Consider the following 26,865-nt stretch of genomic DNA (forward strand, 5'->3'; position numbering starts at 1 on the left):
GTTTCTTCAAAAAGATTTACTTATGTAACAATATGAAATAGAGGAAGGAGGAGGAAGGAGAGCTAACTAGATTCCATCTTGCCACAGGAGGCAGATAAGAAAATAACAAATAAATACAAAATCACACAGCAAGAGGTACACCGTATATGTGCTGATGTAGATGTACTGCATACACAAAATACAACATTTCATGTGCTACTATTTCTGCTTTTGTTTCTCTGTAAATACATTCACACGTATTGTGAACACCCAGACAAATGGACACAGAAGCGTTATTTACTCATACATAATATCAAATTCTCTCAAAATGTGCACACACCTAAAAAAATGTTCCCATGCAAACATGACAGTGGGTGCACACACAGGCAGAGTTGTGAACTGTAAAGCATGAATATCTAAGCAGCACGGGGTGAAGCGTCTCTCCCAGCACTTCCAGCCTCATGTTTTTCAAACAGTCAGAAAACTCTGGAAAACACGAGTCTCTCCGCTCCACTGGGGATCACAACAGCGCTAACAAGGAACCAGAGGAGCCCCAGCAGTTGTTAAAATAATAATGTTTTTCTTTAAAACGTCCCCTATCTTCTGTCATATCTGGAAATCTCAGTCTTTGTTCATCACTGACACCACCTTCCCCTCCTCCAGCTCTGTCAATATCAGCTCTGAAGCCATCATGTGTCCTCTCTTTAATCTGTTTTTAGCTTTCTGCTGCAGGGATGGTTGTGTTTTTCAGGTTAGCCTGAAGAGGCCAAAACTATCTCTCCTGGGTGACATGTTCTCCTTTTAATCTGGTGGTGGGTGTTAGAGTTACTTTGGAAGATGCTCTCCCTTGTTAATCCTCGCCAGGATTTGCTGAATATGTGAGAACCTCGCCACCTCCTCCACTAAATTTAGGTACTTTATGGCGTACTTTCAAAACAAAACAAAGATCACTATGGAAGTAATACTCTGGTATTAGTTTTAGACAGTTTTAAACCATAAATTATCGGGTGACAGCACACCTACAATTTTTTTTTATATAAACAGCAAAAACATGAAGTTGTCTCTCACTGCTGTTAGTGCAGGTTTTTTAAATAGATCAGATCACGGTCTGCAGATAAATCTGTTTGGCCCAATTTAGTTCAGATCAAAAGGAATATTTAAGTTTTCTGGTAATACAGCAGGAGAGTTGCAGACATGTTAACTTCTGCACCTCAAAATAAAAGTGTGACTCTTATAAGGACTTTGACAACTTCACCATCTGCTGCTAAAGCGAAATGAAAAGCAGTGCCAAAATGAAGCATTTACTCTTTGAGACATTATGCAGGTATTATTAGCTATTGCATTGTTTTTAAAAAGCTAAATGTGACCTGAATGAATGTCAATTACAATAATGTTAGTCCACATCCATACACATAACCTTCATTTTTATATAAATTGAAACAATGATGTACTTGCCTGTTCAGATTACACCTCTTTGTTTAGAATATTTTTGTTCATGATGTAGTTTTCAAGTGTTATAACAACAATCTCCAGGTACTGTCTGTGCTCCGCGTTGACCTTGCATCTCTGCTCAGCTCGCAGCAACTGTGAAAACACATCAGATTTCGAGCGGAATCGATTTTCAGGATTACACAGAAGATGTGGATGTTGAACTGATAGCAGACATTTAAAGGCCAATTCAACACATATACAGCTCTGGCAATAATAGACTATCTGTCATTTTCTGTAGAAATTCAATACATAGACCTTCAAATGACATTTTGCTCTTTTGTCTTTCAGATGGTATGTGCTCTGGATCAGTTTTCAAAATCAGATGTTCTTAATTTATGATACTTATTATCTATAAAGTTAGGTTTTGTTAACAAGATTTATCTTTATATTAAATTTCTCAAAGAAAACATTTTGTGTCATGAACATAAGAAAACCAGATGGCTGAACAAGTTTTATCTCTATGACAAATTTTTCAGGTCTTTATCACAGTGGCTCATAAACACAAACAGATTTTTCTCCCCCTTGAACACAATATGATTAATTGAAAATGTAAAGTTATTTATGAGATTAATTTGATGTGTCAGTTCTAAACTACAACTCACCCGAGACTGCAAGTGTTTGTTATACAGGATATGAAATGTTTGACACTGTTGTTGAATTCTCTGTAGGTTTTCAGTAGATGTAATTAAATGAGATACTTCTTTGCTATGTGTATTCAGTATAATATACACATCTCTATATTTTTTTTCCTGTACGCATCAGATATTCGTACATATTTTTATTACTGTCCCAGTTTTTTTCCCAGTTGCATATATTATAGATTGTAGATTTTATGTAATATTTCTTAATATAGCAATATTTCCCTGTGAGGGATTTATTAGTGCCTTGTAAACACCCTCTATGGTCATTTTTTTTATTTGCGTTTGTGATTAATTAGGGTTTAGTTCACCAACAGTATTGTAACTTTAACCCATAAAGACCCAGAGCTACTTTTGTGGTGGTTCCCAAATGAATTTTTTTCTTTATTTAACCTTTCTTAACCAATTTATCACCATTTATTATAATTTTATCCTCTATATTTGGCATTTTTCACTGTAAATTATGTATTTTCCTATGTATAATTTCCTATATTTAATTTATATGTTCATGAAAACAGTACATTTAAAGGTTATTATATCAAAATTGAGAAAACTGAAGAAAAAGTTACTTTTTCAGGAAAGATATTAACTGAACATAAACCAAGTATCCCCATTTGCTGTCATTGATCAAACTCTATGGGTTTTACTACTGAATCAATGTCGTAGAAGATGAAGGTGTTTCCACGTTCACTACGGAGCTTCTGAACGTCCAAATGGGTCATATCTGATGACCATGAAAAGATGACAAACTGCATTTTACACCAATTATTTACATGTATTGATAGGATTAATGGTGGATTATGGTAACAGGTATTAAACAGTTTAGATCAGTAGATGCTTTTGGTTGCCAGTGGATACTTGGGTCTTTATGGGTTTAACTGAAATAGTCGACATTAAAAATGCACTGACATTTTTATCTGAGGCTGATAAAGGAACTGAACAACTAGTAAAATTTCTTCACTTGAGCTACAGGGACAGATATAAACTAATGTGATGCCCAAGCCCAGTTCACACCAAAGATTTACAGTGAAATACAGCAGTATGAAAATGAACAAGTAAAAAAAAACATTAACCCTTTCATGGATAGTGGTCACTCCAGTGGACAGCTATTCTACAGCTGTTCTCTTGTATATTCATGGATTTTGTTGTTCTTTTCTTTTTTTTTTTTTTTTTTTACACATATCTTTATTAAACTTTTAAGACACTGCATATCTTTTCTGGCATGAATTGGTAACATTATGTAGATCTCTCCTTCGCATAAACCCCAAGAATCACAAGCCCTCCCCATAGTTTTCACACAATTTATCAGTAAATACATGTTTCTGTGCGTCAAAAATTAAATGTGTGGTGTCCAGCTGAGTGGACATTTTTGCAACTTCATGAAAAATACGCTCATAAGAATTTTTTTTCATTATTATTTTTTAATGTTTTTTTTAATTTTATTTTTTAATTTATTTTTCAGAAGAAAATTTTCAATCGCATTGTTTTTTTCATGCCCAAAGAGGAATAAAAAGACTCAGGAAAAAAATTTGATAAAGGTTCTCATAATTCGTGCATGAAAGGGTTAATGTAAAAGTTGCAGCAGTGCAAAATCAGCCAACCAAGTCTGTTCCAAGTTGTCAGCTGGTAGAGTGACAGACTTTTGGGATCTGTATCACACACAGTGCTATCATCCACCATTTCCCTCATGACACTCTGTCTTGGTAGTTAGTTTTGTTCCTACTTATTAGAGGTGACACTAACTTCTCTGAACAGCTAAACCACTCTGGGAAGAGACAGAAGAAGTTGCCAAACGAGGGGAGATTTTGTTGTCTCAAGTTAGCGCATGAATTTGCATAATCCCCAATGGGTATTCCATTGAAGCACCCATGGATAGAAAGTCTAAAGCATTTCAGTTTTCATGTTTTTTGCAAGTAACACACTCTCCTCATTCATATTTTAAGACACTACAAATTATATCTAGCTACAAACAGCCTGAACCGCCGGCGGTGCAGACAGTTATTTCTATTGAAAAGATGTTATTGGAAAGTGGTAGGTTTTTCACATTGTTGCAGACAAGTGTTTTGGATTTCTTCATTGTTGATCTTTGGTCTGAAAAGAGTGTAACTTATTCTGAATGTATCTAATTGTGAATCCTCATGATAATTTCTGATTTGCGTTAGGTGAACCATATACACAGGAGGAAACATATTTTGTCCCCAGTCACAGTCATTATTAACCCATAAAGACCCAAACATCCACCATTGAACAAAATTATCTACGGTTGTAAAATATTTAATACCTGTTGATCCAGTAATCCTATTAATACATGTAAATAATTGTTGTAAAATGCAATTTCATGGTCATCTTCTACAACATTGATTCACCAGTATAATCCATGGAGTTTAACAAATGAAAGTGGATGGAGACAGTTGCTTTATATTCAGTTCATTATATATTTAGATGAAAAGTCACGTTTCTCTGTTTTTGTTATAATAACCCTCAACTTTACACTGAGCTTTAATGAACATCTTCATAAACAGAGAATTAAATACAGGAAAATGCGTTATTTACACTGGAAAAATGCAAAATTCAGAGCATAATATTCAAATAAATGGTGATAAATCACTGAAGAAAGGGTAAATATAGCAAAAAAAAAAAAAATCATTTGGGAACTGTCATGAAAGTAGCACTGGGTCTTTATGGGTTAAACATTCATTATAAACTACAACTACTCACACTTTTACTAATATTCTTCATCATAGTCATTTTTTAAACCATATCTTTATTGAATTTTTAACACATTGCATATCTTTTCTGACATGAATTGGTAACATTGTGTAGGTCTCCCCTGAGCATAAACCCCCCAAAACCACAACCCCCCCCCCCCCCCCCCGCCCCCCCCAACCACCTCTGAATTTTGAAACAGCAATGAAAGTAAATAACAACATAATAATTGACAGATAAAATAACTAATAGTGACTTGAATACTTGTCAACATCCATCTTCATTTGTCTGATACATAATCAAACATCATTTAAAAATAATTCAGATACATAAAAATAAATTAAAAGGGGTATGGTCTCACTTTGTAAGTTATGATGATTAAATATCAGGCCTTTGATTCTAAAAATTTGAGAAATGAATTCCATATTTTGTGGAAGATATGAGTTTTCCGTTTAATTGTGTACGTGAGCCTTTCAGAAGCTGTGCAGGATGAAAGTTCCGCTATCCATGAAATAAACAATGGACAATCAACACTTTTCCAGTGTCTAGCTATAAGACACTTCACATGTATTAGACAGAGGTTCACCGGCCTATTTTCAGAAGGTCTAAGTGCTAAAGTTTCTGGACTAAGACCTAGAATGCAGATCTGTGGACACATTGGGATTTTTTTGCCTTTAATATCATAGTCATTATTAACCGTTTCATGCACAAATTATGAGAACCTTAATCAAGATTTTTTTCCTGAGTGCTTTTATTTGTCTTTAGGCATGAAAAAAACAAAGCGACTGAAAATGTTCTTATGAAAAAAAAAAAAGTTAAATTTTTTTAAAAAAGCTAAAAAAAAAAACCATACAAAATTAGTAATAATAATAATAATAATAATAATAAAATTCTTATGAACCTATTTTTCATGAAGTTGCAAAAATGTCCACTCAGCTGGAGACCATGCGTTTAATTTTTGAAGCAAAGAAACATGTATTTACTGATAAATTGTGTGAAAACTATAACTATTACGCTCAGGGGAGATCTATACAATGTTACCAATTCAGGTCAGAAAACATATGTAATGTGTTAAAACTTTAATAAAGATATGTGCAAAAAACAAAACAACAAAACCTATGAATATACAAGAGAAGAGCTGTAGAATAACTGTCCACTGTAGTGACCAGTATGCATGAAAGGGTTAAAGAAAATGACAATTCAGACACATGAGGACTTTAGGACCTTTAGCCTTTTGATCACTGCTATCATTTTTATACACAGAACACTTTTCAATAAGGAAGTTTATTGACATTTGGTTAAAACAGGAGAACAAATGCAGTGCAATGCAACAAGAGCAAAACTTTTATCCTGTAAATGTGTTTAATAAAAAAAAGTTTTTTTGTGTATATTCTTTGGGTTGCTAATGTATTTATGCTGCTCTTTCCATGTCTTTTTGTTGTTAGTAAAAAAAGTAAATTAAAATCTTTCCAAATGCCACTTTAAGCAGCAGAAATTAGGAAATTACAGGCCACAAATCGTTTTTTCTTTCATGATGTAGACACACCTCTTCACTCCTTTTGAGGATTGAATCTGCTTCAATTAAAATTGTTGAATCTACTCAAACTATTCATTTGAGCTATTCATTCATCGGAATCATTGACTCGGAAATTTCCCTAATGGAATTTTCCAGTAAAAGAAGAAATGAGGCATTATCAACTGTCCCTTGCTGTCTCTTTTTTTCTTTTCTGGTCTTTCTCCTGATCCAGAGAAGAGAAATCCCTTGCTCCCTCATTCACCAGCGCCGTGTATGTGTGTATAAATATGTAAATGGATGTTGCCTAACCAGCCAAAACTAGGCCATCTTCTCCTCTGTGAACACCTGAATTGAAGCGAGACAGAGATAGTGGGAAAAGAAAGAAAGAAAGAAAGGCCAGGGGTGAAAGGCTTGCCAAAATATCTTACTCCGGCAGGCGGGCTGGTACTTCACTCAGATTAAACTGACATTGTTCCACATCACATGGGTTAGGCGACGTCGAAATTAAATACACTTCTCATTGGACTTGTTTATTATAAAGAAAATCACACCAAAAATTATTCAGACCTTATACTTTACTTGTATTTGTGTGAACAAAAAGTGGCCTTGTGATACTTTTGCAGAGGATAATTTGACAGCTCATTATCAAACAGTGGCTGAAAATAACAAAGTTTATTTACTGGAGATCTGTGTGAGGTATCCACTACATGTCAGAGTTTTAAGTCCACTACACTTATAATGATCTGTAACTTTTCAGATTTATTTTTGCACTTACATTTATCTTGTTAAAAAACACTTACTTTAGTAATCATTTACAAGCAGTACTCTTTATACATATATTTGATACTTACTTCAGAAACATTTATTTAGTAAAGAAACGTAAGGTTCAAAGTGTACAATATCAGCTTAACATAAGTGCACATAAGTGTTACTCACTGTTCTGTCTGTCTGTCTGTCTGTCTGTCTGTCTGTCTGTCTGTCTGTCTGTCTATCTATCTATCTATCTATCTATCTATCTATCTATCTATCTATCTATCTATCTATCTATCTATCTATCTATCTATCTATCTATCTATCTATCTATCTATCTATCTATCTATCTATCTATCTATCCATCCATTGACAGAAAATTGTTAAAATTGCACTGACATTTCAGGTTATTCACATTTTCTGTGAGAGGATAGTTTGTAAAGGGAAAACATTTTTAAGGACTTTTTACACTAAAACAGAGAAAAGTTTGCAGTTGTCATTATTTATAGGTTATTGTGATAGTATTTTACTGCTCTGATCCACTTTATATCAAATCAGTCTGTATGTGGAACCAGAACTAACAAGATTTTAACACCATTGATTGTTATCTTCAGTGTAAATTTTGCATTTCAAAAATTCACCCCATAGGCCAGACTGGACCCTTTGGCGGGCCGGTTTTGGCCCACGGGCCGTATGTTTGACACCTATGACAATATGCATCAGGTGCAGCTAACAATGCCTTTTTAAAAAAAAAAATTACAGTTTTAATGACACAATGTGTGTGATCTCTCTGAAAAGTAGATCATATGACAAATTAAGATCATGTCTGAACTGTGCATAATAATATTTCAACACCTCTTTTTACATATTTCACTTTTTCGTTTATCTCACTTATTTTACTTTACTCAGAGATCATATCAGTGTAATGTGGTCAGTATAACTCTTTGTAATGAGTTTATTCAGTCTATTAGTAAAAGAACATATCGAGCACAAATCAGTGTGTTTCATTGTGTCTTATTACATGAGGGAAGTGTTGTATTTAGCTGTAACGTGGCTGCATTTGGCCTCAGTACACTAGTGTAAAGTGTTAGACCGCGACAGACATCCAAGTGTTTCTGTGTGTGACTTTTGAGCTGGACAGAGGAAGCAGGACACAGAGGCTAAGGCAGAGAAACAAAAGAAAAAAAGAATAGAAAAACGCCAAGAGGTAAAACAAGTGAAGGACGGAGAGAAAAGAGTGTTGGAGGTGTTAATCAGAGGCTGTAGGAAGGCAGGTAGTGTGTGTGTGTGTGTGTGTGAACCGCTCTGACACTATCTCAGGGCTACATCAGTGGCCATTAGTATTTTTCAGCACGAAGACGCGGTCTGACAGGTCGGCCCAACCGCCCACAGAGACACTGACCTCGCCTTTCATGTGTTTATCTCACCCCGAGATGAACTTCAATGAGCCACCGACACACAAACACACACATCCCTCTTCGACGGCTCTGTTCATCAAATATGAATGATTTTGCACCATCTGGACAGAATACAGTACACATCCGCTATTTTTCATCTGCTTGTTGGTTTCATCCTCTTTTACCCCCCTACCCTCTTTTTTTCCTCCAGTCCTTTCATGCACCTTTTACTCATGTTCCATTCCTGTTTTTTTTTTTTTTTGTCCCTGCCTTTTTTTGGTTTGGTTTCTTCTCCTCCTTTCTCCTTTTTTATTTTGTTTCTGTGTCTGCCAGTGTTTCCCCTCATCCATGCTGTTCTGTGACTTTTCTCATCTACTTATTCTCACTAGTCCCCTTTTGTCCTCTTGTTCTTTCTTTCCTTTACATGTTCCTTTTTTGTTGGCCTTGTTTTCCATGTCTATTTGTTTCTTCCTTTACTATTTTTTATAGTATGTTCTGTTTTGTCTTCTCTTATCTTGCATATCTTACCTCTCCTGTTCTCTTCCCATTTTTGACCCTCTTCCCACATCCTTCGTTCTTTGTCCAAATGTCTTGATTTATTCATATTTTTCCTTCCATTTACTTATACTTTATCTTCTTTTTTATTTCACCTTTCATTACCTTTTACTTTTGCCTCCTACACACCACATAATGACTTCCATATATCATCAGACTGCTGTACTTATATCTGTACTGACTGTGTGATGGCATATCTTATGGCTTAGACATTACATGAGTCATCTGGAACAGGGGGTCAATATGTGGAAGACATTTAGAACCACTGCCTCGATGTGTCAAAACATCCAAATCACATGATAAATTGATGCAAACTAACTGATCAAGGTAGGATTTCAGTGAATTAAAAGTAGTTTAGTTTAATTTTCTTTCTTTTTTTTTTTTGTACGTCACATGAAATAAGATGATAAATAAGTTATCACATTATGCAAGAGAGGTTCGTATCCAAAGATGGCTTATGGAAATACCTTCCCTTAAGGAAAGTAAACGGTCATATTCAGGCACCAACATAACAACAGAAAGAAAATACATTGTACATATATAGGATATTATACTTAGAAATTGAGATACCATATAATAATATCTATATATATTGTTTGTTTTAAATAATGCCAGTGTGAGGGATGTGAACTGTTCCTAAACAGATGAGCCTTAATATTTCATTCATTATTGATTTGCAGAAGTCTGGCAGCACAGGAAGTGAAAGTCCCTAGAGTGTTTTATGGAATAATTTCAAATGTCTAAAAAATAGAGCCAATTCCAAAAATGTTGGGACAGTGTAAAATGTAAATTAAAACAAGTTGCAATGATTTGTAGATCTCATAAATGCATAGTTTATTCACTGTGTAATGTACATACTGTGAAATAATGAAATGAAGTACAGTTTGAAAAAAAAAACAAAAATAAAATGATTTTAAAATTTTATGGTGCCAGGATGTGTCAAAAAGTTGGGGTGGGGGCAATAAAATGCAGGAACAGTGAGTGACACTAAAAAGAAACAAATGTCCGAATATTTTGCAACTAATGAGGTTAATTGACCACAGGTTAGTCCAGTGGTTCCCAATGTTTTTTGGCTCGTGACCCCATTTTAACGTCACAAATTTTTGGCGACCCCATACATTCAAAACAGACATTTTTTTGCTAAAATAATTATTTATTTATTTTTTTATCATATAATAGTTTGCTTTACTATGTTGCAAATAAACATTAATTTTAGACAACATTTAGTCTATATAATGTATATTATTATGGACGGAGGCAGAAAAGCCAGGTGTAGATTACTGCACAAAGGGAGAATTTTATTTTCCTTGGTCAGGATATGTACAGTCAGTCCAGCTTGGATTTACAAGGCTGACAATTAATACTGAGCAAACAATAACTCAAACTATGAGTTATGAAAGAGCTACAGCATCTGAAACTGACCACAATGAACATTTGAAAGATAAACAGTACCACAGTGCTTCAGTTTCAGCTTCAGTTTGTCATTCTATTTATGTATTATTGTCTCTCTCAACTCACCATATATTTTTTATTAGTAAATTTTTATTTTTATCAATTACTAGAAATTTCGGCCAATCCCATTTGAATTCCTGACCCCAAGTTTGAAAAATACTGGGTTAGTACCATGACTGGGGATAGATAGATTTTAAATGTACAAGGTTTTTTGGAAAGAAAGTTGTAGAGGTGCATCAAGGGTATATTTTAAGGTCAATATAATAATAATAACAACAAGAAACAACAAGACATGGCTGAATAATCTGTTAATGTCACTTCCCCACAGAAGAAAACCAGAAACGGTTGGAAATTCTTAAAAGATTTTATTAGAAACTAGGTTAAGTGAAAGTATTAAATATCTGAATAAACGATAGGATCAAACTCACCGTCAAAAATCAAAGTTTTTTTTTTTTTTTTTTACTACCATTGGCAATAGTTAAAAGTTAGCAATTCTAGTTGAGAATAATAGTGTTCACTATCAGAGCCAAATCCTAATACTGATGAAATATGTAAAAAAAAAAAAAAAGTAATAATAATAAAATAAAATTAATAAAATTAAAATTTCGTTGTTTTAAGGAATGTGGTGGCTTTTGCAGAATTCCTCATTGATCGGTTCAGCATCAGACAGGGTTGTCTGACAGTGACGTAAAGCAGTGAAAATCTTCTGAATATCACCTATACTTAGCTGACTTACAGATCTTTTTAGACTGACTTTTTTCAGTTTTTTAAGTTGATTCTGTTTAGCTCACTTTTCTTTCTGTGGCTTGGAGACGTTGGTGAACTATGCCTGTCGCATACACCCTCACCTCCTCTTAGCCTCCTCCCAGTTTTTACCACTTTTCAAGATCACATAGACAGTGAAGTTACACTTGAACTCGCTAGGTATCTCACGGGCACCTGCAATGCATTGTTGCATCTCGTCTTTTTGACACTTAACACATAGCGATTGCCGCTTACGGGAGCAAGTACAGCTTCGCCTCTGATCTGGGGCTTTTGTCGGGGATCTTCACAAACTGTCAGCAAGTGCAAATCAGGGTTAAAATCATGTACTGTAACCTTAGCTTTATGTGTGCTCATTTCATCCTGTTCTTCCCTTCCTCTGAATCCTTCCCTCTTTGCATTTTTTTGCCTCTTCACTTCCATTTACTCCTCTCACCTCCTTTTTTCATCACATCTTCTGTAACCTTTGTACCTTCTTTTCACCTTATATCTCCCGTCACCTTCCTTCTCCACCATCCTCTATTCCTTTCCTGCAATTTTGTCCTTGTATTTTCTTCCCTCTCTTCTGTTGCGTTTCCAGTGTGTGTGTCTGTGTGTGTGTGCACACGCTCTTGAGCTTTGCCGCATCAGGAAGTTAATACACTCACACGCACACACTTACTGATACACACACATACATACATTCGCTTTGGGAGTGTGAAAGCTTGTTCATATCAGCTTCGACATCAGTCATCTGTCAGCACAACTTTTATCTGTACATCTCTGTCTGTCTCTCTCTCTGCCTGTCTGTCTCTGTGTCTCTCGGCCTCATTCGTCCTTCCTTCCTTCCTCTCTCTCTCTCTGTCACAGTAGCAGCTTTATCATCTCATCGTTCCTCTCTGGTAAAGCTGCAGAATAAATCAGCTGCAGGAAAACCAGAGATGGAGACAGCCAGATACAGGGATGGAGGAAGCAGAGAGGGGCATGATGGGATATGATATGATATGACAAATGTACACTGTGCATATTCCTGTTCTCAGCAAGAGAAAGAGAGACAATACAAGAAAAAAGGATGCAAGAAGGGACAAGGCAAAGAAAGATGGAGGGAAATCTGAATGCAAAGTGACAACAGTCTGCTTGTAGCCTCCTCTGGCCGTGATTTCTCCAAAGGGTGTGCACTTCCAAACATGCGCATCGTTTTAGTTCATATTAATTGGATTATGAAGTCATGGACTTGCAGCTAAAGATGCAAAAACAGTGAAGGTGAAAGAGAATGTAAAGGGGTTCTATGTAGTATTCATGTTCCAAACTCAACGTACCAGAATGCACTTAGGAGTACAACAACCACCCACAAATCAACACTACATATCCACAGACTATATCACTCACTGAAAAAAGTATGAAGCTCATTGTTTACACACATCTGTAGTACTGTATGGAATTATCACATTTTCTCCCTCAAACTAAAACTCAGTCTGTCAGAGTAACTCTGTGCCTTATAATCTTCACATGTAACATCAGCTGATAGTTTACATCAGGGGTCTGAAACTTAACTTACCTGGGGGCTGCTGGAGGTAGAGTCTGGGTCAGGCTGGGCCACATTAACTATTCCACAAAAAAGGGTTTCAAGTTTAAAAAAAAAAAGAGAGCAACTTATTCAGTCTTCTCAATTATTATTATTATTATTATTATTATTATTATTATTATTATTATTATTATTATTATTATTATTATTATTATTATTATTATTATTATCAGTTTTCCAACATGAAAGGTTCTTCGTGAAATGACAAGATTTCTTGAATAAATCTTGTTGCCTCAATAGACATTTTTTAAGATTGGTGACCTGGTGCTTTCTCTCATCTCCTGGTATTATGTATACTCCTAAGCATGTCTAGTTGAGTAATGACGTCTAACGTTGTATTCTTTATACTCTCCAACTTTCTCTGTACATATGAGATGTACTCGACCAAAAAAAAAAAAATCCACTTTTCCTGAAATTGCCTGTGCTCGTCGCCACCCTCTCTCTTCACGGCACATTTTGAGAGAGACGTGACTGGAACTGGGTGATGGCATATATTTTCCGTCCACTTGGTGTCCCTCTGTAACACGTTTCAACCAAATGGCTAATGCTGATACTTCCCCTGGTACTTCGTGGTTGGCTAACTTGACAACCGTTGACAACAAACACTGCTGGAAGCTGTCACGAGACTATCTGTGGTAGACCATAAAAATAAAAATAAAATAAAAATAAGTTAAATAAAAGCATGGCAAGACTCAGCAAAAAGGTGTGTTTGAGAACTACGTGCAGGCCACACTAAGACTAAACTTTGATGTCAGAGGGCCATAAAATATCATCTTGTGGGCCTCAAGTGGCCCCCGAGCTGCGAGTTTGAGACCCTGGGTTTGCATTATTGCTCTGTTAGCTTAGCTTTGTTTTAAGTTGCACAGTAAAACCACAAAACCTGTTTTCTGTACCATTTGTGTTGTCAGTAGCTGCACTAAAGATCTGTCCAAACAAGGTCAGAACTATCACAGTTCAGTCTTGATACGCCTTATAATCAAACTCACCCATGTAGAAGAAACACTGTAATTTCAGCATCAAACTCCATTCTTTTCATTTAGAGCTGTGTCCAGTGATAAAAACAACAACAGTGCTTCTAGCTTTTATCACTTTGTCATTTTCTTTGACTCTAAAAGTTGTTTTTCTATTCTGTTGCTTCTTATTTCTTAGTGATTCTTGTCCGATCTTATTACTTTCTGACATCTTTGGTCAAAGGCCCTATGATGTAAGGATTTCTCACCATGGGAGACCAGCAGAGTGACTCACTACTCCCTCTAGTGGTCACATAAATCCACCAGTCTGTCAACGAAAATATATTTAGTTCACTCTCTACTATTCAATGCATTGGATTCTTTGTCAAAACATCATAGCTGTTTGTTCTCAACACTCTAATGATAATTTCAGGGTAAATCTAAATATTCTAAAGTACAAATATCACGTATAGCCCCTTTAAATTAAAATGCAATACATGAAACAAATGGATTCAAGCATATCTATAAAAATAGACACAAGGCATGTTCAAGTTACAGCTCATATTTTTACAGTTTCTGAAGTTTTCCTCTCTTTAATCTGCTTTGGCAATATTGTTTCCTCATTTAATCATTTTGCCTCTAAACTAAAAAAAAAAAAAAAAAAATCAAATTGCAAGTTAATGAGGTGATGAGAGTATTATTTCACAGCCGGGTGCTCGTGTGCACTGGCTGATGACCTGTTAATACAACAAATTAGGAGCAGAGTTTGTGTTTTAGCCCTCAGAAAATAACACAAGGAGACTCAGCATTTGGCTTATTTTGATGACAGACACTATATTGATGAAGACGCTGAAGCCACAAATTAGAGCTGTGCTGTATCACCTAAAGCTCATATTTCAGTAAAGGTCCTTTCATTTCCAGATAACAATATATGCTTCAGTATAGCACTTTTAATGTAAATACAGTGATATCAAAATATGACAAACAGAGAATATAAGGCCCTTTAAACAACTGTGTTTACTGCTGCCTGTGTGTATACATTAAGCATAAAACTCTGACTACACTGGTCAGCATTTAAAGTGCTGTGGGTCGGTCTATAACGTTTTTGTTATAATGAAACTGTGAATTATTTCTTTATAATTTTTCTATTTTCTTTTTCTGTATAAACCAAACACTAGTACCTTTCACTGGCTAAATGTGAAAAAAAAAGCTAAAATTTGAAATTGTGATGGTCAATCTTTTGGCCAAACAGCACATTTTGTCTACAAAAAATGTGTATTTGCATTTAAAATCACACTAACATTTAATCATTTCAAAACAAAAAGTAACCTATGTTCATAACGAAACTTATTTTCAGTCACAATTTGATTTATGTGAAACATTGTTTGAACTTAGTTGTCTAACATACTTTACTAGATAAAGTTTTCTGGTCTGTGTAAATATTTTTTTTTAGTTCTGAACTCCTCATTCCAGGTAGTCAGAATCCTCCTCCTGTTCAGAATTATGCGTCATGATGTCGATGTTTGTTTGTGTTGCTATCAAACAAGTTTCCTCCCTGACTCCGTGTGAAGAACAGTGATGAAAAATCTATCTGTAAGAAACAGGTTGAGTGATAGTGGATTTCTAAAGGTTGAAATAAGCAATAGCCTATTAACTAATATAACAGTGTCAGAACTCGACTTTATCATAAACTGTATAAAACTGTTGAAATTAATTAACAAATGTGGATAAATAAACATCAAATTCAGAGTCATTTAAGCTGCAGGATCCAAAATCAGAGGAACAAAACTCCTGCAGCTCCCTCCTGTCAATGTAAAACTACTACTACACAATGTGAGACTACATATAGATATACACTGTAGATAAACCTGACAAAGTAGCTTCACTTTTCCACGTTTCTGTGTTCATAAATCTAGTCCAGTAGAGTTATGCCCAGACTATAACTGCAGAGTCTGATCAGCAGCGGTAATTACAGCTATCAGTTCTGTATTAAAGCTCCCTACCTGCATAAGAAAGCCTGTAATTAGCCTGAAAACACAGGTAAGGAATAGGTCCAGAGGTCTCGTGTCCTCATAGACCACTAGAGTTACAAAACAATGAAAGGGAATTATGGGATTTTTACCTAGTGATGTTAAAAAAATAATAAATAAAATAAATTTTAAAAAGCAGCAGGAATGAGCAGTCTTTTTTATTATGAAGTGCATAAAACTATTGAAATGAACAACTAAGTCAAAATAATAACCACTCTTGCAAATACATTAATAAATTTGGATAGCTTAACATCAAACTAATTAATACATCTGAGTATTAATCAAAGTAATTAATCAATAAATCTGGAACTCATTGTAGAACTGGTAGAAATTCAGGCAATTCTCAATGCAGTTTATGTATTAAGCTGCAATTTTTCTATCAAAATCAATAATTCCAGTTGAGAAGCTGAAAAGTAGCTACTGGCCACTACTGGAACTGAATTCTGTCCATATAATATTTTGTAAATCATCATACTCGCAGTGATTGGCCCAAAAATGGTGACCATATCACTGTCTGGTGCTGACTTAGCTCAGCTCTTGAACAAAATGATGCTCATTTTATAAACATGCTTGATCTTTAAGGAAGATGCTGATAACGACTCATTTGATCTTAGCTGATTCATTGGATGCGTCCCACAGATCACTGAACGTTTGTTAAAAGCGGCTGAAGTTACGTTGCATTTGGCTTAGACATATACACAAACTGCACAGAAACGCTTGGCCTTTGTAAAAAACACCAACCGGTTGATGTCTTCTGATACAGACGTCCCTGCCTGATCACAGCCAGTCAACCCATTTTTTTGCTTTTGAACTTCTTCAGATGGCTGAAATGTAGATAAGTCGCGTTGCCTTTGAGTTACACAGGCTCCGATTTTTCCGGGAGAGCATATCTTATCTTTCTGAACTACAAAGTGGAGCAGAAGCAGCAGCGGCAGCCGAGAGGAGCTTCCCAACTTTTCACGTTGGCAAACTGGCAAAAATGTCTGGTATTTGATAAATATGTGTTTGTGGTTCTGTGGCAAAAAAGTGTTTCTGAAGTATGTAATGAAAAAGTCCGTTTGTTGAACTCATTATAACTTTAATACAATGACTTAAAATCCTTGAATCTTTCAATATTTTGAGGTAAAAAATAAAAGTATTTTTCTTCTTGGAGTAAGTCACAGTGTTATTTATTCAGTTTTGCTTCATTCTTCTGTTTGAGTGCGTGTTTGGTTCAGATATTTTAATTGATTTACAAGCTGTTCATGTTCATAGACAACTGACCTTGATGCCATTTTGCTCTTTCTTCTGAATTATGAAGCTCATTCATATTCTCAGGCAGTACTGTGGAGTTTGCATGTTCTGCAAAAACATGCACCTTAAATGTTAAATGGTCAATCTAAATGAATTCATATTAGTTCCTTTTTTTACACTTCAGGATTCCTCAGGCAACACGCTAAGTAGAATAAAAGTACAATTAATTACATTTTTCTTGGCCTTCTTCCTTCAGTAAAACATTTTAATCGAATATTTCAACCTCAACACCTCCAGTAAACAAAATAGTAGGAGAAAACAGTCGACTAGATAAGCAGGTGCAGTGCGGTTGTGTCTAATATAGTATGTCGTGTTAAGTTGAAGACAGCTGCACATACACACATTTGAGAAAGGTGAGGTTTTTAAAAATGAAGGCCGGAACGCAGCAAGTGGACTGTTTCTGCTTGAAAATGTCACCAATCCATCAGTGTGATAGGTAAAGGCCAGTCATCTCATTATACTGTGTGTATATATGTGTGTGTGTGTGTGTGTGTGTGTGTGTGTCTGCTCTTTTAGAAAAGGCTGCTGACCCAGCGAAGCACCGCACACACACTTTTACATGGTGTATTTTAATGAGCTTCTGGCTGGTCATCTATAATTCATCTTCAACAGGTCTGGTCTGACCACTCTGTCACTGTGTGTGTGTGTGTGTGTGTGTGCGTGTGTGTGTGTGTGTGTGTGTGTGTGTTGCCTGAAGCAATAAAGTTAAATTGCTAAGTTACATGTGTCCCTCCATACTAACAGCATTTGCAATTATTACTTTTTTTTTGCACCATTACAGCCAAAATATAAATCCAATTATTTCCTTAACCCTTTAGTGCCAAATGTATCATACTTGATACATAAGTTTTGAAGCCCTCTACATGATCAGTGTGATATTTAAAAAAGAAAAAAACAAACAAAAAAAACAAGTGATGTATACAATTAGATACATGATACACAGATAATCCACCAGGGGGGAGGAGTTTGTTCACCAGAGGCCTTTCCAGTGACACAACAAGATTGTCATTAATGAGGAAAGAGGCAGAACTTTGCTAATTTTGAAAAGGAATTAACAATTTGTTAGACATGTTTGTGTTATATTATGTTTTTGTTTGTTCAAAAATAATATTTTTTTAGCATTGAGACCTGATGTATCAAATATGATACAAAATTGAAACTCATACATGGAAATTGATATTTTAAAAAAAAAAGTTTTGGTTGTTCAGAGGCAGACAATATATTAAATTAACTGGACTGAATAAAGTTGCAGTGCTTGATAGTTTTTGGCATCATTTTGCAACAATTCCATAATTTTATTTCAGTACATTGTAGATACGTATAGTGGTACAGAAGATGTAACTTTATTTTCCACAAAGCAGAGAATTTTCCACACAAAGAAACAGGATATAGAGAAAAAGCAGAGACATAATTCACACAGAACTCAAAATCAACAATAAGAAGAACAGTAAAAGGTGGAGACCGTGGGTTCAGTTACAGGTAAATGAATCTCATAGAGGTAATCAACAATTTAACGCCTTAACCCATAAAACCCCAGTGCTACTTTTGTGGCAGTTCCCAAATGAATTTTTCTCTCTATTTTACCTTTCTTAAGTAATTTTTCAACATTTATTAAAATATCATCCTCTGTATTTTGCATTTATTTCCAGTGAAAATCATATATTTTCCTATATTTAATTCACAGATCATGTAAACGTTCATATAATCTCAGATTAAAGTTGAGGGTTATTATATCAAAAACAGAGAACACTGAAGAAACAGTTACTTTTTCAGCAAAGATATCAGTAACAGAACATAAACCAAGCATGTCCATCCACTGTCATTGATCCAACTCCATATGTTTTACTGATGAATCAATGTTGTAGAAGATGACGGTGTTTCCACGTTCACTACGTAGCCTCTGGATGTCCAAATGGGTGTTTAATTTTTAATAAACCCGGCACATAGAAATCCTTGTAAATCCTGTTTTCTTGTTAGTTTTTAGGCTTGTTGATGCTTGTATGTCTTGTTAGAAAAAAACAATATTAAAACAATGAATCATCCGCAACAGTATGGAAAATTATCAATTATAAGTGTACTTTTTTATGATGTAAATGAAATGTATATATTTACTTGAAACACTCACAGAGCATCACTTAGATTCAGAATGGCCTATATACGTTTTAGATTTGTAGATTTCAATGTTCATTATCTAAAGAAGATGTGGTATTTTAAACGAACCTCCACACACTACTTCAATAGCTGCTTCTGTCGTGTTTATTTGCGACCTCTTAGGCTTCTTTTTTCACATGTAGAAATGAATGCCCTTCATCAGTCAGTCATATGTTGATACTTTAACATGAGGCTTGACTTGAAATAATCTAATTTATTTTATTTGATATGGACATCACAAGTACTTTGAGACTATCCCAAAGGACAGAATGGGTGCTTTGCTTGGGTGTACTGTATATAACACACATGCTAGTTTTCAACACCAGTCCATTGACATTTTTTTTAGGTTTTAGGTTTAGGTTAGTTTATTTCAGACATAATACAGAACATATGAAACAAAAATAAATAAATAAATAAATAAATAAACAATACACAAATAAAAATCAAACAATAGAAAAATAATAATGATAAACAATACACAAAAAATCAAATAATAGAAATGCTCTGTGTTCTTTTTCTAAGAACACAGAGCATATGATCAACAATAGGAAATAAAACAGGCAAGATTCATGATCACAACAATAATAACAGTAATAACAGTCTGTGTCTATACATGTGAACACTTTTGTTTTGCTTTTTGCCATGCTTTGAGCCCTCTGTTAAAAGCATTTCCATCTATCTCCAGTGTGAAGTGAGTGGGTAGAGAGTTCCATAGGTTAACCCCTTTTACTGAAAAGGCAGACTGTCCAAATGATGTTACACACCTCGGAACAGTACAGTCACCGTTGTAGGAGGTTCGTGTATTTACTTGGCTTGAGCTCCAACGTGTTTTAACCAACGCAGCAAACAGGGGTAGGACATAAGTGTGTAGACATTTAAAAACCAGGCTGATGTTACAGTAAATTATGAAGTTTTCAAGTGACAATAATGATGAATGAATAAGGATTCTAATGTTCATATATGTTCCCTCTCTGCAGATGTACCACTCTTCACTATGACTCAGATCTTCCTCCAACCTCCATCATCATCACCTTCCACAACGAGGCCAGATCCACCCTGCTGCGCACTATCAGAAGGTATTTAACACATGCACACAGATATTTGCTGAACACATATCAGATGCTATTTTGTGTAGCGTGTATATCCGGGTTTTAAATGCCAGTAATCCCACTAACAATAGGCGATTTACTCACTTCACACATATTGCCAGTGGACCAGTTTGCTTCTGTTTTTATTTTGGTTTATATCAAGTCTGGCACGAGTATGAACACGGCGAAAAACAGGAGAAAATAGATTCTCCTCAAATTCCCCTTGGATCAGGAGAAGATCTCTCACCTCGCTGTCCTGCTGGTGTACGATACGAGGGCAGAATACTTCCTGTTTGTGAAAAGCAGTAAATAATATTCCTGCCTGGCCATTTACACACTGCATTTTATGTTCCCTGTGCATTTATAGCAGGGAACAGGGTGAAAAATAGTGGGACATCCTGTTTTCATGTTATGACAATCAGCAGCCGATAAATACCCGTGACTGGGAATGAATGCTGACTGTTCTTTCACACTGTGATTTTTGTGCAGTGTGAAAGAGATAATAGAGAAGGACTGACTATATTCATCTATTTTTGTGTTATTTATGTGCTTGAACTAAAACGATGGGCTTGGACATTGCAGTTTGTCCATTTTTAGAGTACATGTGTCTCTTTATCAATCCTCCAAACGTTATTTTCTGTGGAAATTATAACAATAAAATGAGGTGTAACTTAATGGAGGGATATTTTGGTTTTTTAGATAGAATTATGCATTTTAAAACATTTCCCTGTGGTCTACATAAACTGTAAATGTTATGCTTGGGTCTGAATTCTTCATTAATTCAACTCCACAGATCCATCTTCAATCCTATTTCTAACTAATGACACCAGAAAGGTTGTTTTGAGCGCTGGCCCTTTAAATGCAAATGAGCCACTTCACGCCCCGCCCCCTCCAGGTTGTTGACCATACTTTCTGTCCTGTTCAACCACTTGTGTTTGTTAATACAGCCAACAAATGAACTTTTTTTTTTTTTATACTCACATTTTTATTGAGGTTTTTCACATTTTAACAATGACATACATATTCAAATTGTGTATTATAGGACTGCACAATATTGGAAAAAACTGACATTGCGATTTTTCTTAACCCTGCGATATATATTGCGATATTAAAAAAATATTCAGGAGGATGTAATAGCTGTGTGGTGCCAACGTAAATGGTCAAACAAATTAGTTGTGTTTCCTCTCGTTGTAGCGCCAGGTGTAAGACACTATCGACACAGAACTCGTGTTTCAGTATCATCCTTCTTGTAGCAGAAATAATTCCAGATACTGACGTTGCTTTTCTTTTTGGCACCAAGTCTTCATTTATGGTGATTTTCTCTTGTTCGTTGCTCATTTTTCAATGTTGTTACCAGCGTCTCACTCCAAACTGATTAAGAACGAATGTGATTAGTGGATTGCTGCGTGCAGTGTGTGTCAGGTACCCAGGTTGGATAAGAACACATTGAGTTCATTTGCCTCCTACATTGCAGGACCTGCGATGTGACTATTGCGCACACAGAAATCACAATGCCGATGCTCAAACAATATATTATGCAGCTCAAATGCATTCCATTGTAGAGTTAGAGAAATAAAACAGATGTGTTAAGTAAAGAAACAAAAACAAAAGAAGTAGCAGTCATAGTTATCAATATTTAAACAAAATAAGGTAAATACATTTGAGTCTGTCAATCCTTAAGCGTCATTCACTGTGTCATACTGTGTCTATTTCTCCTATTTAGTCATAAAGACACTGTCTCTCATTCTAAGCCAATGGGTTATTTTCTCCATGGTGTAGACTTCTCTTACGATCTCAAGCCGCTGAGTTGTAGTGGGTGGTTCAGCCTTGCACTAGTTCCTTGTTACTGAACAACTGAACATTTTAGGTAATCGGCTCAAAGTTTGGACATATTTTCAGTTTTTACTACAACCACTGCTGCTGATAAACAATTTTGGCGTATTCTGAGAAATGTTCGTCGGAAGTCTTGACCTTATATGTGCAAATGTCATGATGTAACTACTTATAGACACAACACATTAAGCAAGAATTAAAACAGATTGTAGAAATCCACTCGATTTTTGCTGGAATGAATATAAAGATAGCTTTGTAGCATGTGGAGGGTTCAAATTCAAACTTTATGAACTATTAGGGTCTAAATACACAAATAAATGTACCAAAGACTAATAAAAGTGGGTTTAGCAAAATATGACCCCTTTAAGGAATACTCATACCACACAACAAAGCACAGGTTTGATGTGTACAAGAATATTATTATGCTGAGCTGTTTTCTGTAGCCTTAACCCTCAAACACCTAAACAGCTGCTGGCGACCAAATGCATCTACTGATCCAAAATGATTCCGATTTTTTTTTTTAAATCACTAATCTTATTAATACATTGAAATAACTTAGTTAAAATGCAGTTTTTCAGCTTTTCACCAGCATCAGATGTGTTTTATTTGGATGTTCAGAGGCTCTGCAGTGAACATGGAACCTGTAATCTTATGCAATAAAACTCATGTGGTTTGACAAACAGCAGTTTTTAAACACTTCTTTTCATGTTTATTCAATTATATGGTTTGCTGAAAAAGTTATATCTTCTTCAATTTTCTCTGTTTTTGTGTAATAACCTTAGAATTTACCCTGGAATTTTATGAACCATTAAATGACCAGTCAATTACAGATAGAAAAACTTTATTTTCATTAAAAAAAGTAAAATGCAGAAGATAGTGTGATAATAAATGGTGATAAATTGCTTAGAAACGGTTAAATAAGAAAAATAGTTCTAGGTCTTTAAGGTTAAACAGCTAGTATTAATATCAGTTTTAAGAAAATCCATCAAAATTGAGTGTTTTTTACTTTTGGCTGCAGATGAAGGAAACACTTTTCCTGCCAACATTTGCAGTAAAAACACACTAATGGTTCAGCAGAATAAAAGCTCCACACATTTGCTCTCCTGACCCTCAGTCTCTGGACTGTCTTACTGTCTTTCAGTTTGATGATATCAGCAGGTTGCTTTACACACACAATATAAATAAACACACAACACACACATCCACGGCCAGGTTTTGGCTGGAGTTCAGCTCATTATACCAGTCAGTCAGCAGGGACCGGCTACGTCTCCTTACTATCACAGAGGACATTGTGCAGTTCGTGGGTGTGTGTGTGTGTGTGTGTGTGTAAATGTGTGCTTTTAATGTGTGTGTGTGTGTGTGTGTGTTTTCTATGTGTGTGTGTGTGAGAGTGTGTCCTCCCCTTCAGCCCTTCTCAAAGCTCTGCAGTTTTCAACCAATTAAAAGACAATCTGTCTCCCTGGGCCCCTCTGCTCCCTTTGGCTCTGACTCTATGTGTATGTGTGTGTATGTGTGTAGGTGTATTTGTGTGGTTAGGTGTTTGTGTATGTGTGTGTGTAGGTATATGTGTGTGTGTTTGCCGATGGTGACTTGGAACTGGAAGTAGTTTAGTTGCTCTTTATTTTTAGTTTGTGTATTTGGAACATTGGCTCTCAACAGTATCCTCTGAAGCTTCACTATGGCAGTACACTGATTAACAAGTTTTTGTATTAAATACAGTTCAGACAGGACACTTGTGTCTGATTTGAATATTCATTAAACAGTAGTTGCTTTTCCATTGGACATATCCACAAAACTTTGTTGGTGGTCGGTTTTTCCATTAAATCACAAATGCGATGATTTGTGATTTGTTAGTTTGTTTATGATTTGTTTATTTATTATCGCGAGATGACATGAGAAGTCATTCCATAAACATGGCATCGAATGTAAATATGTTGATTTACAGATATATTCATTATTATTATATATTACCCTTCTATCCTGTACTAAATAAAAAAATGATTTGGTTTCCTGATGTGTCCACACACACCGCACTATGTTTCTTTTAAAAGTCTTCTTCTTCGCTTGTTGTAACATCCGTCAACATCCTTTTTTTTTTTTTAATTCACGTAACTCTAGTTGAGGAAAAAGGTCTTTCCATTGCAGTTTTGCATGGTATACTACACCAGAAAAACTACCTCTTGCCAGCACAAAAACTTTTAATTGAACAACAAGAATTTTGGCGAAATTGTCATTTTTCCATTTGGTAAATTTTTAAGTGCAGGTTATATTGTGTAATTTGAGAGTCAATGGAAAAGCGATTAATGACATTTTGTGTCTTGTTGTGACTCTGTTCTTGTGATCACAAACCTGTCTAACACAGACCAGTGTTTGTTTCCAATTAAAGATAAGTTTTCTTTTTTCAGCCGAAATCGTGACCTTTTCCTGACCTTAACATGTGATATATATTTCAGGAAAGTTAGAAAACTCTGCTGAAATACTTGAGTTGATAAAGATCATTTTTCTTTTAAGAAACTTTGGAAATGCTTTAGTAAATTTGGTGTTTCATGTGATAACTCTTACATGTCTGTCTGTTTCATCTGTGTTTTTTTTTTTTTTTTTGCTCTACAATTAGCCGCAGTGTCAAAAAAAAAAAAAAAAATATTGTCAGGTTCAACAAGCTTGAACTACATTAACAGAAAGCTGAAGAGATTTGTAGTGGGACAAATCCACAAATAATGAAGCACTAAAACAAACTGGATGATATTTTAGCACTTGTTGTTGAATATTAACATGGTATTTTGTTAAGATGCTGTTTCCTTTAGCTCTTGTTGGCAGACTGGTTTGACAGAGAAATGCGTCAGTCGATGCCTTTACAGTCAGAGTGGAGCACTTCGGTAAAGTTGAGAGCACTTAATCGTGCAACAAGAGATCACTTGACATTTAGGGGTTTTTTTTATGAGTCAGTGAATTACAACAAGGCAGCTGACAGTTTACTACAACTGCTGACAGAAAGAAAACAGTGAAATTCAAGAATGATGGAACAAATGGTATTTAGCAACGTGTCTGTTTTGTTGTGGTTTTGTTTGTTTATTTATTTATTTACTGATATTTTAGAATGGTTGCTATGGAAAGTCAGTGGGAAATTGAAATCACAGATACATGTACTGTGACGAAAACTGTGACAGAATCTTTAAGATATAAAGAATACACTTTGATAAAACAAACTGGCAGTTAACTAAAGTTCATAACTTGCCATTGCCGTTTGACTTCACATCAGATTAAAGCCTTTGAATCTGCTCTTTGTCCTTTATTATTCAAGGTTCAAGGTACTTTATTGGCATCACATTGCTGTACTTGATGAATCCCATAACTAAGACTCAAATACCTTCAATAAGAAATTATACATAAAGAATAAATAACTATAATAAATAACTATAGATCATCCCAGTGTCCCAGGGCCACTGTGCAGATTTATAAAAAAGAAGAAAAATAAAAGAGAGAAGGAAAATTCTTGTTTAGAAAAATATACAGGGTGGGGAAGCAAAATTTACAATGAACATTTAGTTGTTTTTTCTCAGCAGGCACTACGTCAATTGTTTTGAAACCAAACATATATTGATGTCATAATCATACCTAACACTATTATCCATACCTTTTCAGAAACTTTTGCCCACATGAGTAATCAGGAAAGCAAACGTCAAAGAGCGTGTGATTTGCTGAATGCACTCGTCACACCAAAGGAGATTTCAAAAATAGTTGGAGTGTCCATAAAGACTGTTTATAATGTAAAGAAGAGAATGACTATGAGCAAAACTATTACGAGAAAGTCTGGAAGATACTATTAAAGAAGAATGGGAGAAGTTGTCACCCGAATATTTGAGGAACACTTGCGCAAGTTTCAGGAAGCGTGTGAAGGCAGTTATTGAGAAAGAAGGAGGACACATAGAATAAAAACATTTTCTATTATGTAAATCTTCTTGTGGCAAATAAATTCTCATGACTTTCAATAAACTAATTGGTCATACACTGTCTTTCAATCCCTGCCTCAAAATATTGTAAATTTTGCTTCCCCACCCTGTATATATAACATCTAGTACTAGTGTGGATAGGGCAGATGATGCATGTAGCTGTGTGTGCAGTATCAGGCTGAGTCACTGAATGTACAAGTGTGAGTAGGTCCGTAAGGCCTTTTACGCAACAATAACAAGACAAATAAATCACACAGTACTGAGAAATTCATGCTTACGAATATCTCTGCCTCATCTGCAGCCTGTGTGTCTACAGTCTGTCTGGTCCTGTGTCTTCTGTTCCTTTGTACTGCTTTTTCATTGCAGATTATTAGAGTTCTGCTTGAAAGTACACCGAAAAATATGACAAGTTGATCTCACTTAATCGAATCTAGAACCAGTTGCACTCAAAAAAGGCAAATAAACATGATCATTAGTCTAAAGTTCAGTTTACTTCATATCTACAAGTTAAGTTTATTTAATTTACTTAAAAATATCAAGTATAATTAAATTGATCTTTCTAAGTGTAAGCAACTTAAATAACTGAAGAAAGCACACCAAAAAATGATTAGTTTGCAGCAGGGCCAGATTAACACTTCATTGTACCCTGGGCAACAATATTCAAGGGCCCCATCATCACAACCCCAGGATCCCTATAATCTGGCAAAATACAGAATAAGTTCCAGGAATATATGTAAATATACCCCATACTTCAATATCT

At 35.3% G+C, this 26,865-nt stretch overlaps 1 protein-coding gene and 1 long non-coding RNA gene across 2 annotated transcripts in view; one reads left to right on the top strand and one right to left on the bottom strand.

The window, feature by feature from the left end:
- galnt14 (UDP-N-acetyl-alpha-D-galactosamine:polypeptide N-acetylgalactosaminyltransferase 14 (GalNAc-T14)) overlaps window positions 1–26,865 on the top strand; it is a 297,487-nt gene that overhangs the window by 162,877 nt on the left and 107,745 nt on the right. Inside the window, exon 3 of the mRNA XM_030128374.1 lies at window positions 20,212–20,310. Coding sequence (XP_029984234.1) covers window positions 20,212–20,310 — 99 coding nt within the window. The remainder of the gene's footprint in view (window positions 1–20,211; window positions 20,311–26,865) is intronic.
- LOC115414996 (uncharacterized) lies at window positions 10,439–21,121 on the bottom strand. The gene is made up of 3 exons (XR_003934747.1): window positions 20,994–21,121; window positions 14,929–14,934; window positions 10,439–10,449 (listed from the first exon to the last, which is right to left on the bottom strand). It is a non-coding gene; the product is annotated as an uncharacterized LOC115414996 (long non-coding RNA).

The sequence above is a fragment of the Sphaeramia orbicularis genome, chromosome 24, assembly GCF_902148855.1.
Source record: "Sphaeramia orbicularis chromosome 24, fSphaOr1.1, whole genome shotgun sequence".
Classification (NCBI taxonomy): domain Eukaryota; kingdom Metazoa; phylum Chordata; class Actinopteri; order Kurtiformes; family Apogonidae; genus Sphaeramia; species Sphaeramia orbicularis.